This window comes from Pelophylax lessonae (genome assembly GCF_965119305.1).
Source record: "Pelophylax lessonae genome assembly, chromosome: 4".
Lineage (NCBI taxonomy): Eukaryota > Metazoa > Chordata > Amphibia > Anura > Ranidae > Pelophylax > Pelophylax lessonae.
In genome coordinates, this window is record NC_138771.1 from 600,820,214 (window position 1) to 600,834,806 (window position 14,593).

General features: G+C 46.7%; 1 protein-coding gene across 1 annotated transcript in view; it reads left to right on the forward strand.

Moving 5' to 3' along the window:
* The window catches only part of LDLR (low density lipoprotein receptor), a 234,743-nt gene that overhangs the window by 20,420 nt on the left and 199,730 nt on the right, over positions 1-14,593 (forward strand). Inside the window, exon 3 of the mRNA XM_082257269.1 lies at positions 8,248-8,370. Within this exon, the coding sequence (XP_082113395.1) occupies positions 8,248-8,370 (123 nt within the window). The remainder of the gene's footprint in view (positions 1-8,247; positions 8,371-14,593) is intronic.

A 14,593-nucleotide genomic window follows, 5' to 3' on the forward strand; every position in this document is an offset into this window, starting at 1 on the left:
TTCACTATGTGGTATTGGGGGGGGCACTGGTCTATCACACCAGTTATAATACATTTAAAGTGCTTTTGTCACTGTTTGTAGTATTGCTGAAGCAACGCTCAGTCACCACACCTGTCACAATGCTGCACAGTGCACAATACTAATCCACTATAATATGCTTTCTACAAAGTATATTATACCATGGATAACCCCCCTCCCCCCCCCCATATAGTGCACTGCACACCAATACCAAAAAATATTGCAGCCCTTTAAATTACTTTTTCATTTCATTTTTCATTTTCATCTGAAAAAATATTTTTCACATCCAGTTGCTTGTTTTTTAAAAACAGGATGGCATCCATAGCAGCTGAGTTAAACATAAATCTCAAAAGAAAGGGAGCAAGTAAAGAGAGCCAAAGGGAACCTATAACTTACTCACTCAGCGCTTTTGGGACAAAGAACGAAAAATTAGTGTTGTATACTACCAGAAAAGTGGTATCTCACTAATAGATCTACAGCAGCTGCTATACAAATGATTAATATTAGAAAAGGTGTATAGATAAAGACTAGAAGGTAATATGTATAGCAGCACATCAGGACCAAATGTCTAAAGTCCTAAGAATGACCAAAAACTAGCCAATTCGCATAATAAAGTTCAATATACTAGTCCTCAGTAAATGCGGTGAAATCCTCTTCAGTGTTCAGATAAATACAGGATGGTGTACACCTCCACCGCACCTCTGTGAGCCCCCCATGTAGTAAACACGAACCCTTAAATCTTGTATATGGCGCTGTTTTGGAATTACTCCAGCAAGGCTCCCCACACCGGTCCGCTCTCATATACTCCAACCAATGACCTCTTGTCACGGGCCGCCAGCACTCCTCCAGATGTCTCTCAACACCAATGGCACCATAAAATCATAAGGGGGAACTCATAGTGTAAACCGTTTAAAAATAGGCTTTATTGCATAAAAGTATCCGTAAAAAACGAACTCACATTTTTGCATGTATTCGCAGCTTTTTGTATGTCAAGACACCCTCGCGGCTGCACGATCTACCGCCACTTAAGTTGCTCGTACCGTCTGCGGCTCGGTACCAGTTCACGGATTTCTGGGTTCCTGTGCGTGACGTCAGACGCTCCAGGTTGTCTAGGTGACCGCGTGCTCACGCCCTGACGCGTTTCGTCATCAAGGACTTCAACTGAGGACGTGGGCACGCGGCACGGTCACCTCCTTTTATCATCCTCCCATATGGGCGGTGCTCTCCTCCCTGGCCGGCGGTGACACCGGAAACTAACAAGGGAGTATGATAGTCACCACCACTGCTGGGGGATCAAATGTAAATATTCACATAATACGAAATAATCATCCACCGATATAAAAGAACGTGTCTCTTCTTCAATCCAGCGGCATATGAAAAAGGGGCATGGGGTTTCTGGGGCATTGAAAAAGGAGACCCAGTATGGAGGGGCTCTAACTTGGTGAGAGAACTATCCAAGAGGGAGACCTACTGGATCTACCAGACTAATGCACTCCATCCGAATGGGTTGAATGTCGAGTTAGATATCAAGTGCTTTATAAGCAATTATTAGGGTCCTGTTTGCAAATAATTCCTTTAAACCCTGGTGTGCTATTGGCTAGGTTTCCTCCACTGTCCAATAAGAGCCCTCATTGGAAACAGTGGGGAGACTCCCCAGGCACAACAGGTCACACCTGGAAGCTTGTGACAGCCTAATTAAATGATCAGGCCCCCCTGATATGCAGACAGGGCCACCTATATGCTTTTTCCTGCTTTTTCCTAGCACCTACCTAGGAGGGTGCTACATCCACCCCCCCCCCCCATTAGCTCTGAGGCAGCCGCCTCCTACAAAAAATCCTACAAACTTGAAAAGGGAAGAAACGGATGTACAAATAATTTATGTGAAAAAATATATAGACATCTTTGTACTGTACACACATATACAAATTATTTAAGGTGCATGAAAGGATGCACCCCCCACCAAACAAAAATCTGCTTGGTGAGGATTAAACAACTATACACATCCTGACTGTCTACCTCTACCGTGAGCCCACCTGTAGAGAAATGAAAAGTTAGTCACATTTCATATACAACCATTATAGAACGAACTACCTGAACAGTTGAATGAGAAGACCCTCCCCGCAGGGGCAGCCTTCTCACTCCATTCCCTGACTCTCCTGCTATTCAGTGCTTGACACGCCCGGTCCAATTCTTCCCCCTCCTCCTGGGGGAATTTATGCCCTATAACTGACTACCTATGCAGAGTCCTGAAGAAGTCCACTGCAGCATCTTCCTGCAGCCTCTCACAGTACTTCTCCTTTTTGGAAACAGGGCAAACCACTGGAGCCTGAGTGGCCTGCAGTCCTGCTGAGTCAGGGAAACATAAGGGGTCTTTCAGAACACCCCCACCAGACTTCCTGGTTGCACCGCCCATTACTGCGACAGCCACCCACTTCTTTCCTTCTAACTGAAATTTCTGTGGTCTTTCAAAACAGCATTTGTAATCCATGAGATCTTGGCCCGTTGGCCCAAGGGATCTTGTGAAGTTGAAGTTCCTCTTTAGGACCCTGGCCAGATGGCCCAAGGGGTCTGTAGAACAACAATTTTTCCAACCATGCTTGAACAGCAACCATAACTGTGAACTTCAGCATTACCCTTTCTTTTCTCTTTCAATTTATTTTATTTTTTTAATTCTTTTCAAATATAATACTCTGGGTGAGGGACCCTGACAAGGGCTCCCTGGCTGTCCCGCACTGGGATGGACCAAGCCTGGCCCGACCCGTCCGGGCTATGAACTTCCACCTGGTCGATGTATATGGACCGTCCATACAGCCACTGAGTCTTTACTGGGTCAATTTTCTCTTTAAGGTCAGTGCTGGGTGAATCCTGAAAAGGTTTAGGGACAAAGCGAAAATCCCAAATGGCCTCATCAAACCAGCAGTTTCTTTTGGCCTCTATGTTCAACATGACCCCCCTAGGAGCGTATGGATAATCGTAGCCATACTCCATAGCTACCTTGCGTTGCATCCATCGCTGCATTCTTGAGAGCCTGGGGAGGGTCTTCCTGTTACCTCTCCCAGGCAATGAAAAGGGGGTCTCCCCTCTTTTGATCAGGGAGCTATAGGCTTAATTTTGGTCCCGAGCTTGGGCATAGTTTGTAGGTGGCTCTCACCTCACACTTAGACCCTGTGTCACCAGACGGGCTAGTAAGACAAACTTTCTCCAAGGATATCACCAATATAGATCAAATCAGTATTCCTCTTCATCAGAAGATAAGGCTCACAGGTAACAGATCACAGGTCCATAAAGCGGGTCACAGGTCCATAGGAAAACAAAGGTCCGGACATAGTGCATTACCGCAATAAATTACTTTATTGAACATAGCATAAAATCATAAAAATTACCTTGTAAAGCACTATACAAGTGCATGTGATGAGCAGATTGTATTACACACAGCGGTCTCGACCGCAATGGATGGCGGGTGACGTCACCGGCCCCTCCCCCTTCACACGCGTTACGTCCCACTGCACGGGACTTCCATAGCTGAGGAAGTCCCGTGCAGTGGGACGTAACGCGTGTGAAGGGGGAGGGGTCGGTGACGTCACCCGCCATCCATTGCGGTCGAGACCGCTGTGTGTAATACAATCTGCTCATCACATGCACTTGTATAGTGCTTTACAAGGTAATTTTTATGATTTTATGCTATGTTCAATAAAGTAATTTATTGCGGTAATGCACTATGTCCGGACCTTTGTTTTCCTATGGACCTGTGACCCGCTTTATGGACCTGTGATCTGTTACCTGTGATCCTTATCTTCTGATGAAGAGGAATACTGATTTGATCTATATTGGTGATATCCTTGGAGAAAGTTTGTCTTACTAGCCCGTCTGGTGACACAGGGGCTAAGTGTGAGGTGAGAGGCTAATGAGACTGGGTGGAGGATTACCAGCACATTGAAGAGCACTGAATGTTTATATCTTGTGCATGCTTCACCATAATTTTCACCTGTGGACTGCTCTCCTCGATATCTTCTTCATAATCCATATTTGATAGCGCTGCACTTTTTGTTATATATTTGTTATTGGGACTTTTGGTTTATTGATCCTTTAGTGCATAGCAGCTTTCTATTATATTATTTTATACAGTTGCGCTGAATTTTTATCTATTATTATTTGTAGGTGGGTTGAAGTCTAGGACCCTTTTAGTGTAGGCCTCACAAAACCCCAACTTTTCTGCCAGCTCCCCTCTTTCAATGGACTCCTGAGTCTTTTTATCAGGCACATTACTGGTTATAGGGCCTGGTGAGCTGCTCCCAGCTTCAGAACCCCAATCCCATTCCGTTTCATCCTCGGATCTCCAATCATCAATCCCTTCCTCAACGGATCCGTACTTATACTGAAAGGAGGGAGACCCCACATTAATGACCCCAGCTTCTTCCTCACTACTCCGACTGGTCGGTGAGGCCTTGATGGCCGCTGGCCATTTTTGCTGAGATATAGGAACAGGGGCAGACCTTCTTTCTGCTGCGGTGGATTCCGGTGCATCCTCTGGCCACCTCCCGGCCTGCTGAGCTAGCATGCACCCTCTTCCCAGTGACTGAGTCCCCTGTACCGACAAAGCTGAACCACTGTCAGTCTGCATGGTCTCCAACCTCATCAGCACTCTGATCAAGCCCCTCCCGCCTACGCGGAGGAACCTGGACTGCGTGCCTGTCATTTCCCGAGTGAGCCCTGACACCCAAGCCACACACATCTGTCTGGGCCGACCTTCACTCTTCTCTGCCCGCAGCAGCAGGTAGCCGCAATGCCCATACTGACTTCACGCTTGCACCTTCATAGTGACTCTCTCATGCTAAGGACATACCATGCCAAGGTACTCCCGACCTCCTCCTGTGCACAGCGCCAGTCTTCCTTCAGGCAACATCCGTATGCCTGTGTCCCATACGAAAGTGGGGCTCGGCTTCCCGGTCTGCTCCAGGATCTGCGCAGCAGGTTCTCCGCCAGTGGGTGAAGTGATCATGGCTGCGCACTTTTCTTCTCCAAACTACTCCATGGTGCTTCTCCTCACACGTGTCTCCCTCTCAGCCACACCCGAAGGGGTGAGTATTATATGGGCTCCCCTAGTCACTCCTGATTGGCTGGGCGCGACCGATGTCTCCACCCATACTCCTTGTTTGGCGGTGGCTCCTCCTGCTAGGCAGTGCCTTCTGGATCGCGCTTTCCCTCGCGGTGCAACAACTCCTCCCATGCCATGCTCTCTCTCTCTAGCCCGCAGGGAAGTTGTTGCAAAGCGGACCATGTCCCTCACCAGACATGCATCCACTCTTCTTACTTGCAACAGGGCCCCAGCTGCGCCTCCCTCTCCTGGAGCCAGCTGTCCCTCTTTGCCAGGCAAGAGAATTGTCCCGCTGTCACATGCACGGTCAACAGTCCTCTCCCCGACACATGTTCAAGTAAGGCCCACCATACTGTATCCGAAGATAGTCCCACTGCCCCTTTCCGGCATGGCCGACTGCAATCTTCACAGTTTACTGCAATTGCTGTATAGAACAAATGTCCCACTGTCATAAGCACGGTCAACATCAGTCCATATAGCCTGCACACACACCTGGCCCCTGGCACCTTGCTCCTCGTGCCACTGGCCGCCATTTTCTTTGTCCACTCCTGGACCTTTCTCTGTTAAGCAGCTGCAGCTTTTATTCACTGACATACATCTCTTCCCTGCTCTCCAATACTTGATAGCAGAGTACATCTCATAACTGAAGTGGAAGGTTCCCACCAATTTGCAGTATTGCCTGGAACATTTCCGTTGCCACAGGCTACATTCCATGTGCACATCAATCTTCATCCCACTCTCCCTGTCTCCAGCAGAGCTGACCTCACACTTGTCTAGGGTTTTGGAGTAAAGTCCCGGGCACAAAAATAGAGATTTTGACTTTCTGTTGCAGCCGTTGCCTTTAGCAACCAGCCTGGTAACCCAGGGTGAAATCCCGGATAAGCCCCCAAATGTAGCAGGATTCCCAGCCGTTTTGCTGGATATGGGTCCCCGGGTGCATGTTTCTCCAAGTGTGAGCACTGAGACAATGACCAGTCCAGTATCTTTGGGTTTTTTGTATTTATTCAGAACTTGGATGGGAGAAGGGGATGAGTGGGATACTCCTTTGGCTCAACTATGCACAATTTGCTAGTGACAACTGAAAAATGGAGATTGGCGGTGACTTGACGCTGGCTAGATGCCGGTCAACGCCGGTTGACATTAGTTAACGCTGGCTTGCTGCCTGTTGACTCCAAACTGACTTTGGACTGCTTTCTTACATAAAGAAATCCTCTTTGAGCTCCCTTAAGCACTCCTTGCTGAGGTAGCTACTTGTACTACTGCTGTGCTGCTAAACACTTCAGGGCCCACACCGGCACCCTCTTTCCCTCACTTATCTTCAGGGCTTAGACACTGGCACCTCCTTTCTCTAAGCCTTCTCCACAGGTTAGCTGGCTCCCAGATCCCTCTGACCTTCTGGAGTGGTCCCCTCTCATGGGCAGACCCCTGGGCGGTTTCGAGTACTCACGACTCTGTTTTTCCCCAAAACTTCTGCCCAGCAGCTCCACTTAGTCCACAGCACTCTGGATCCCTCTCTGCAGCCCAGCTCAACCTTCATCCTCTAGGCCGACTGCCCAGGACACTTTCACTAAAGCTGACAGGAGGAGAGACAGCCGTCACCCTCCTCCTGGGACTCTGCTTCCCACCAAAGTCTCCCTGTCACATGCTCCCCTCAGACTTATAACTCATCCCAGGGTGCATTGCAGCAAACTCTGCCCACTGAGATAGCCATAAGCCCTGGTGTGCTATTGGCTTGGTTTCCTCCACTGTCCAATAAGAGCCCTCATTGGAAACAGTGGGGATACTCCCTAGGCACAACAGGTCACACCTGGAAGCATGTGACAGTCTACTTAAATGATCAGGCCCTCCTGATATGCAGACATGGCCACCCATATGCTTTTTCCTAGCACCTACCTAGGAGGGTGCTACATCCCATAGTTTGTAGATGCTATAACTTTCACACAAAACAATTAATATACACTTATTGTTTTTTTTTCTTTTTGACCAAAGACATGAATGAAGCAGAATAATTTAGCAAGAATTATGGCCTAAATTTATGAAGACATTTTATTTTATTGAATATGTTTTATAACAGAAATTAGAAAATATCGTTTTCTTTTTAAAATTTTTTTTTTTTTTTTAACAATAATTTTTATTAAAGGTTTTCATGAGAGATTGACAAACAGAAATTTCAAAGGTACAGAAAAGAGTACCGTCAACATGAACATAACAGCTTCAAGTATCCTAGTACAATTACAATGCATGAATGTTGAAGAAGAAAGTTCTGGTAGTATAGGCAGTCTTTGCATAGCATATGCCATACATCGTGAAAAATTGACATATGGATACGCAGTGTAACCGGGTACCTGGCAATACCCAAGCAGGACCGGCATCGGGGTCACGAATCACCCAATGCAGCAGATAGAGAAAAAAAAAAAGACACAAAAAACAATATAGGTCATTCAGCCCACTGCCACAATCTGACCCCAGTGCCGCCCATATAACTGCCCATAGGGTAAAAACATTGGAAGGTGTAACTGAGCGAACGGTACATGCCCGTAAGGCTAAAGAGATAGGAATAAGAAAGAAGGAATAGCAAGAGAGAAGAAAGAAAGAAGGTAATAGAAAGAAAATTTAGCAGGACCCCGCCCAGCACCCCCCCCCCCCCCCCGTCCCCGAACTCCCGATGCCCCAGACTCCATTAACTACTTCCGGTAAGATTTCTTTTTTAAATTTTTGGTCTTTTATTGTTTATATAATACCACCAAAAGAAAGCTCTATTTGTGTGAACAAAAATAATATAAACTTTACAGTTTATATTATAACAGTACAGTGTTGCATGACCAAGCAATTACCAGTTAAAGTAGTGCAGAGCCTAATAGAAAAAAAATGCTCTGGTTATGAAGGGGGTAAAACCTCCCAGAGATCAAGTGGTTAAAAGGATCTAGAGAACCCGAAGCAAAGCCACATTAACACCGAAATTAAATACAGACTCCATACAAACTGGATTATTGTGGCATCTGATTCCAACATGCCTGCACATGTTGGGCTCAGGAACAACAATTACAAGCACTGCACTTCTGTTATTTCCATTAAGACATTTAATTAAGCATAATCATTGGTCACCTTCTTATATACTGTTGGTCTCTTCTCAGAATTCAAGGCTTGCAGATCTACCGAGTTCAGCTGTGGTGGGAGAAGAAATCGATGTATTCCCCTGATATGGAAGTGCGATCATGACCAAGACTGTGCGGATGGCTCAGATGAGAAGGACTGCGGTATGTATCTCTTGTGATGAAGAGGTGTGGATAACCTCTGCTAGGCAATAATACAGAATCAAAACCACAACATCTCCTGACACCCCTTACTGTGCCTGGAGCATGTATAGAGCAGAACATTAACTTTGCTTGTACTAAAACATGTTGTAGCAGGCTATCGCTATCGGAACCCTCTCCAGACTGAAAAACTGCAACCAGTGCTGTATCCCTACCTAGCCCATTCCTGGCAGACAGGTCAATGTAAACAAATGTAGCACTGCCCCCTAGAGGACTACTGAGAATTGCACTTTCTGTTTTCCCCTGGGTTACTCTTAGCAACGGATAGCAGACAAATAGCATTGAAAGTCCTTGGCTCAGTCAATAATCAATCCAGGGGATTTTTTGTATTTTATTTAAAACTGGGATGGGAGAAGGGATGAGTGGGATACTCCAACTATGAACTATTCACAATCTTAAGGACAACTAGCTGTAGTGTGCGGCAAGGCCGCTGCTTCACCATGTCACAGAAGTGAAGATAGATAATCTGATCCTTTTTGAGTTACTCTTCAGGATTCTAACTTGGCACCCCCTTTCTCACTTGCTGTGTGCACTGACACCTGTCCACTGACTCTCCACTGGAGCGGTCCCCTTTCCTGGGCAGACCCCTGGCAAGCTTCCCGGTACTCACGGACACTGTTTTTCCCAAGGTTGTTCTGCCTCCAACTCCACTTGTCAGCTTCCTGGACCTCCTGGCTCAGCACCACACTCTTGGCTCACTAGGCCAACCGCCTGTGACCACCTTCCACAACAGACAGGAGGAGAGACAGCCATCACCCTCCTCCTGGGACCTGGCTTTCCGTCCAAAGACACCCTGTCACATGTGCTCTTGGCTTTTATAACATATCCCAGGATGCACCACTGTTTGTGCCAACCCACTGGAATAGTCATAAAAGCCTGACAGGCTCCCCTATTTGATACAGTGGGGACACTCCCTTAGTCCAAATGAATCACACCCTGAGCACATGTAACAGGCCTAGCTACTGATCAGGCACCCCTGATAAGCAGATGGGAGCAGGCTATGATTTACCTGCTACTCCCCTGTTAAGCAGGCAGAGCAAACTATTCTTACTGCCTAGCACCTATCTAGGAGGGTGCTACACAAAATAGCGGGATAGTGAAAAGAAAAAGGCATTGGGTTCCTTCATAAATTCATACCAAACGATCAGTTCTGGTATTGATTTTAATTGGGAACCCTATGCAAATAAAACAAAAAAGTTTGGGATCCCTTAAAAATCCATATGTAGCACTGCCCCCTTGAGAACTGCTGAATTCTTTACCTTCGGATCCCCCTGGGTTACCGTTAGCAACTGCAGCATGCACAATTTAACACTTTAGTCATTGGCTCAGTCAGTGAACAGTCTAGGGGTATGTAGTTGTTTTTTATGTTTTATTTAAATTAGGGATGGGAGAAGGGAAGAGTAGGATACTCCAAAATTGAACTACAGTAAACCCCCCTCCATTGCGGGGGTTACGTTCTGGACCCAGCCGCGAAAAGTGAAATTCCGCGAAATAGAAAAACCCTATTAAAATGCATTGTAGGCATGTTTTTTTACTGTCACTGTACGTGTAAAAGCATTTTAAGGTCTTTAAACACACTTTTAAAACAATAGAAACTCATTTAAACACATAAAAGATACTGAGAGACAGAGCAAGAGCTATGGAAAACACAAAAATATTTCATTTTTAATGATTTATATAGTAAAATAACATTACAAAAAAAAACGTGAATTACCGGGACCGCAAAAACTGAACCGCGATGGAGCGGGGGATTACTGTATTCACAATGGATGAAGACTTATTGCTGATAATGCAGCCAGGCTGCAGATTCACCTTGCCACTAGGTGAAATTTAGGTTAAGTCTCTGTATAGATGACTTGATTTAACAACTATCTTCAGGATACCCAACTAGTATCCTCTTTCTTTCCACCAACTGACACCTGTCCTCTGACTGTCCCACAACAGGGTGGTCCCCCTCAGGTCAGGCCCGTAGACACGATCCCAGTGGCGGCTGGTGCTCAAAATATTTTTTTTGGGGGGGGGGGGGGGCGCAAACAGAAAAATGTAATAGGCATTGCTTTGTGGCAAAAAACGCGGTAAAAAATTGCGTGACTTTGAGGTTACAAAAGTGTGAAAGGGGCCTTCAGTAATTAAGGTATAGCGTGCCCCCTTTCAATGCAGAGAGATCAGCGTGCCCCCTTCAAAGCAGAGATCATCGTGCCCCCTTTCAATGCAGAGATGCCAGCATGCCCCTTTTCAATGCAGAGATACCAGTGTGCCCCCTTTCAATGCACAGAGACCAGCGTGCCCCCTTTCAATGCACAGAGACCAGCGTGCCCCCTTTCAATGCACAGAGACCAGCGTGCCCCCTTTCAATGCACAGAGACCAGCGTGCCCCCTTTCAATGCACAGAGACCATCGTGCCCCCTTTCAATGCAGAGATGCCATCGTGCCCCCTTTCAATGCAGAGATACCATTGTGCCCCCTTTCAATGCAGAGATGCCAGCATGCCCCCTTTCAATGCAGAGTGACCAGCGTAAGCATGCGTCCCCTCGCGCGAGACCAGTGCACTTACCGTCCCAGGAATAAATCACAGGCATTGCTATTTAAACTGGTCTGGTATGGAGGACTGATCTGCATAGGTGTGCAATGGCGGAGTAGGGGCAACACATGACATTTGACTAGTAAGTATTCACATAGATATATATTAAAAAAAAAAAAAAAAGATTCCAATTATGTCAATTTGACAGCTGTCAAGTGATGCCTGGAGCCATCTGAGGCTTATGAAATGATCATCCAGCCCTAGAACTGATGCCATGATCATTATTAGGGAGGTGATCTCAATAAGCAAACCTTTTTATTTTCTATGCCATAGGAAGGAGCAGAGCTGACATGGGAGCCATGGTCACAAGGTGCGCATTAAAATGCTGGTCACAGCTGATGAATGTGAGAGCTCCTCCACTCCTCTATACAGGGCACAGACAGCACTGATCTCCTCCATCACACAGACACACACACCCGATCCTACATCTTCTGCCATAATGCTGCTCATCTGCCCTTGGAGAAATGAAGGGTGCCCCCCCACCCACCACCTACAACGATCCCCATCATCATAATCATCACTATAGGTGTAACATGACTGAAGATGCTTTGCAATAAAAAAAAAATCTCCTACCTTCCTGATGCAGCAGTGGACTGTGACTTGAGCTCGGAACACCTTGGAACCCCCTCTCCCTGCTCCGCTTTGCCTGCAGTCCCAGCCCGGCCAGTCCTCTCTGCAGCTCACCTCCCTCCCCGGCAGCGGCGGCTCGCGGCTTCTCTGGCGTGGTTGCGTCTCCTCGAGTCCTCAGTCCTCCCAGCTCCCGCCTCCTCCCCAGCCAATGGCATGGGGTTTGCCTTTCAGCCAATCAGGAAACGCGTATCAGACCCGCTTCCTGATTGGCCAGGAGGAGGATCCCTGTGACAATAGCGAATTTCCATTCGCTATTGTCACACAATGGGTGGGCTCGGGGCGCACTGCTCTGCGCCCCGGGTCCACCCTTTGCTGAAGCCTATTAGAGCCTCTGGCTCTAATCAGGTGATGCAAAAAAAAAAAAAAAAGCCCATTGAACTCCAACACACCGGCCGCCACTGCACGATCCCCTGTACTTACCATACTGTTTTTCGAGGGTCTCCAGTGTCTCACCCCCTCCAGTCAGCTCTCCTGGACCTCTGGTTTCAGCTCCTTCCTTCTGGTCCCTAGGCTGACCGCCTGCGACCACGTGCCACTGCTGTAGAAGAGGAGACAGCCGCCACCCTCCCTCCGGGACTCTGCTCACCAGCCAAAGACCCCCCAGCACATGTGCTTCTGGCTTTTATACCACACCCCAGAATGCACCGAGACAGCCTGTCTGTGCCAATCACCGGGACTTTATCAAAGCCTGTGTACCCATTTATCAGGTTTCCTCCACTGTCCAATATGCCTCCCTATTGAAACAGTGTGAAACATTTCCTAGACCAGATGAATCACACACTGAGCACCATGAGCAGACCTAATCCACAGATCCTGCTCTCTGGTAGGCAGAAAACAATATAGATTTGTCTTCTGCTCTGATAGGCAGACCTAGCCATAAACTATACTCTCTCACTAGCACCTACCTAGGAGGGAGGGTGCTGCACATACCAGAACCTTATCCAAGCATGCAGCCTTGCAGCCTAGGTAACAGAGGGTGAGTTATTACCCCCCCCCCCCCCAATCCTGATCCATACAAGGCCACATGCTTTCAACATGGGAAGAGTAACTTGCCAGGGGGGAGCTGCCTGACAAACCACCTTGAATCCATGTTAATGAGGACAAGGGACTTTCTGCCAACTCTGGGTGGGGGCCTGAGGATGGGGAGCTTTTCCATCGTCCGCAATGCAAATCCTCATCTATCATGATGAACAACTCCCACTGACTCACTAAACGAAAAAAATACATCACCCCGAAATGTCTAATCATGTCACTCCTGTCAAATAACAGCTCTCGGTCCCCACCCCACCAAAGAATTTAAACAAACGGTCAGGGTCTCCTGTGTGATGTCACCAACCCAATTTGGACATTACCATATTTAGTCAGTGAACCCATACATGTTAGAAAGCTAACAATTTTTTTCCATCGGAGCGGTAAGCAAGTAAAGAAGGAAGAGAAGGACTAAAGAGGTAAAGAGCGAATAAGGAGGGAAAGAGCGAATGAGGAGAGAAAGAGAAGAAAAGGGGGAGGGGGATTTGGAGAGTCAGTTAGCTACAGAGGACGGAGTGTGTTATCTCCATCAACTATTGGATCCCACATCCAAGAGAGCCTTACCAGTTGTAGCGGCCCCTTTGGCATCGAGTAAATAACAAGAGGAGAGCTTCTGACGGGTGCAGTACTTTTATTCTTTTGCATCAAAGGTGTGCAGGAGGGTTGAACACCACCAACGTTAATCTCATTAACACCTTGAGCACCGTAAACCATGAGTACCGTAGCACCGTGAAAACTGTAAATGACATACAATACATTTGTTTACAGTGATCACCAAAAAGGGGGTTACAAGGTTAATTACAAATGTGAAATTACAAGGTGGATTACAGTTGTCTGCACACATATCTAAATGACATTAACATCTAAGGAAACATGACTACATGTAAAATGATTTGGGTTATCTATAGTATATTTTAAACTAACAGCATGGACACAATTTATGTCTAACAACATATATACTTTATATATAATGCACTTTTACTGGATACCTCGCTCCGCTTGCCAAGGGGTGCAACCTTAAACCTTAGAAATCCTCCATAGCAATCATCTTCCATGAGGTGCTGCTGACATGCATCTAAATGTGAAATCTGAGTCACAAGAAAGGCCTTCCCTCTAAAGCAGGAAGAAGGAGTGGTTCTGGTGGTTCTGCCGATTAAACACTCGCCAGGGAAACAAGAGGAAGGCAGAAAGGTTCCACCTGGCAGTAAGTACTGAACAAAGGTTTAAAGTGATAAGCGAACAGTTACACCAGTAGATAAACATGTTCCTTAGAGTCCAGGTTTTCGTGTACACCTATAGTTTTTGCTGTGCCATCAACACCAGATCCTCCAACCGGTTCAACTCCTCTACCTTCCTTAGCCACTGCCCAAGTGACGGGGCCACGTCTGCTTCCATGTTAGAGGGATGCAAGATTTGGCAGCGTTAAAGAGATGACATAGTATAGATTTCTTGTAAACTCTGGCTGGGATTTTGGACACATATAATAAAAAGAAGGCCGGGTCCTCAGGAACCTTATAATCGGTAAATTTTTGGAAATTTTCCTGACCTCTTTCTAAAAACACCCAATGGTTGGGATAGGACCAAAAGACATGCAGCAGCATCCCACGCTCCTCCTGACAATGCCAGCATCGATCGAACGGGGTACAGTACTACCGAGAGAGGATTTTGAAATTTGTTTCCTGCACTTTTGTGCAGATCGAGGACTTTAAAAAGGAAGTTGAGTTTCCTCGGTAATTTGTACCTATAGGCAGGGTCAGTGCTAGACTATTCTGCACCCTAGGCAGCTACTTGCGCCCCCCCCCCCCCCGGAAAGGCCGCCCTGCTGCAGTATATGTGCGTTGGGCAGTTCAGAAGCCGATATATACAAAAGCAGAAGTCTTTTATTATAATAATAATCTTATATTATATAAAATATAGTATTATAAC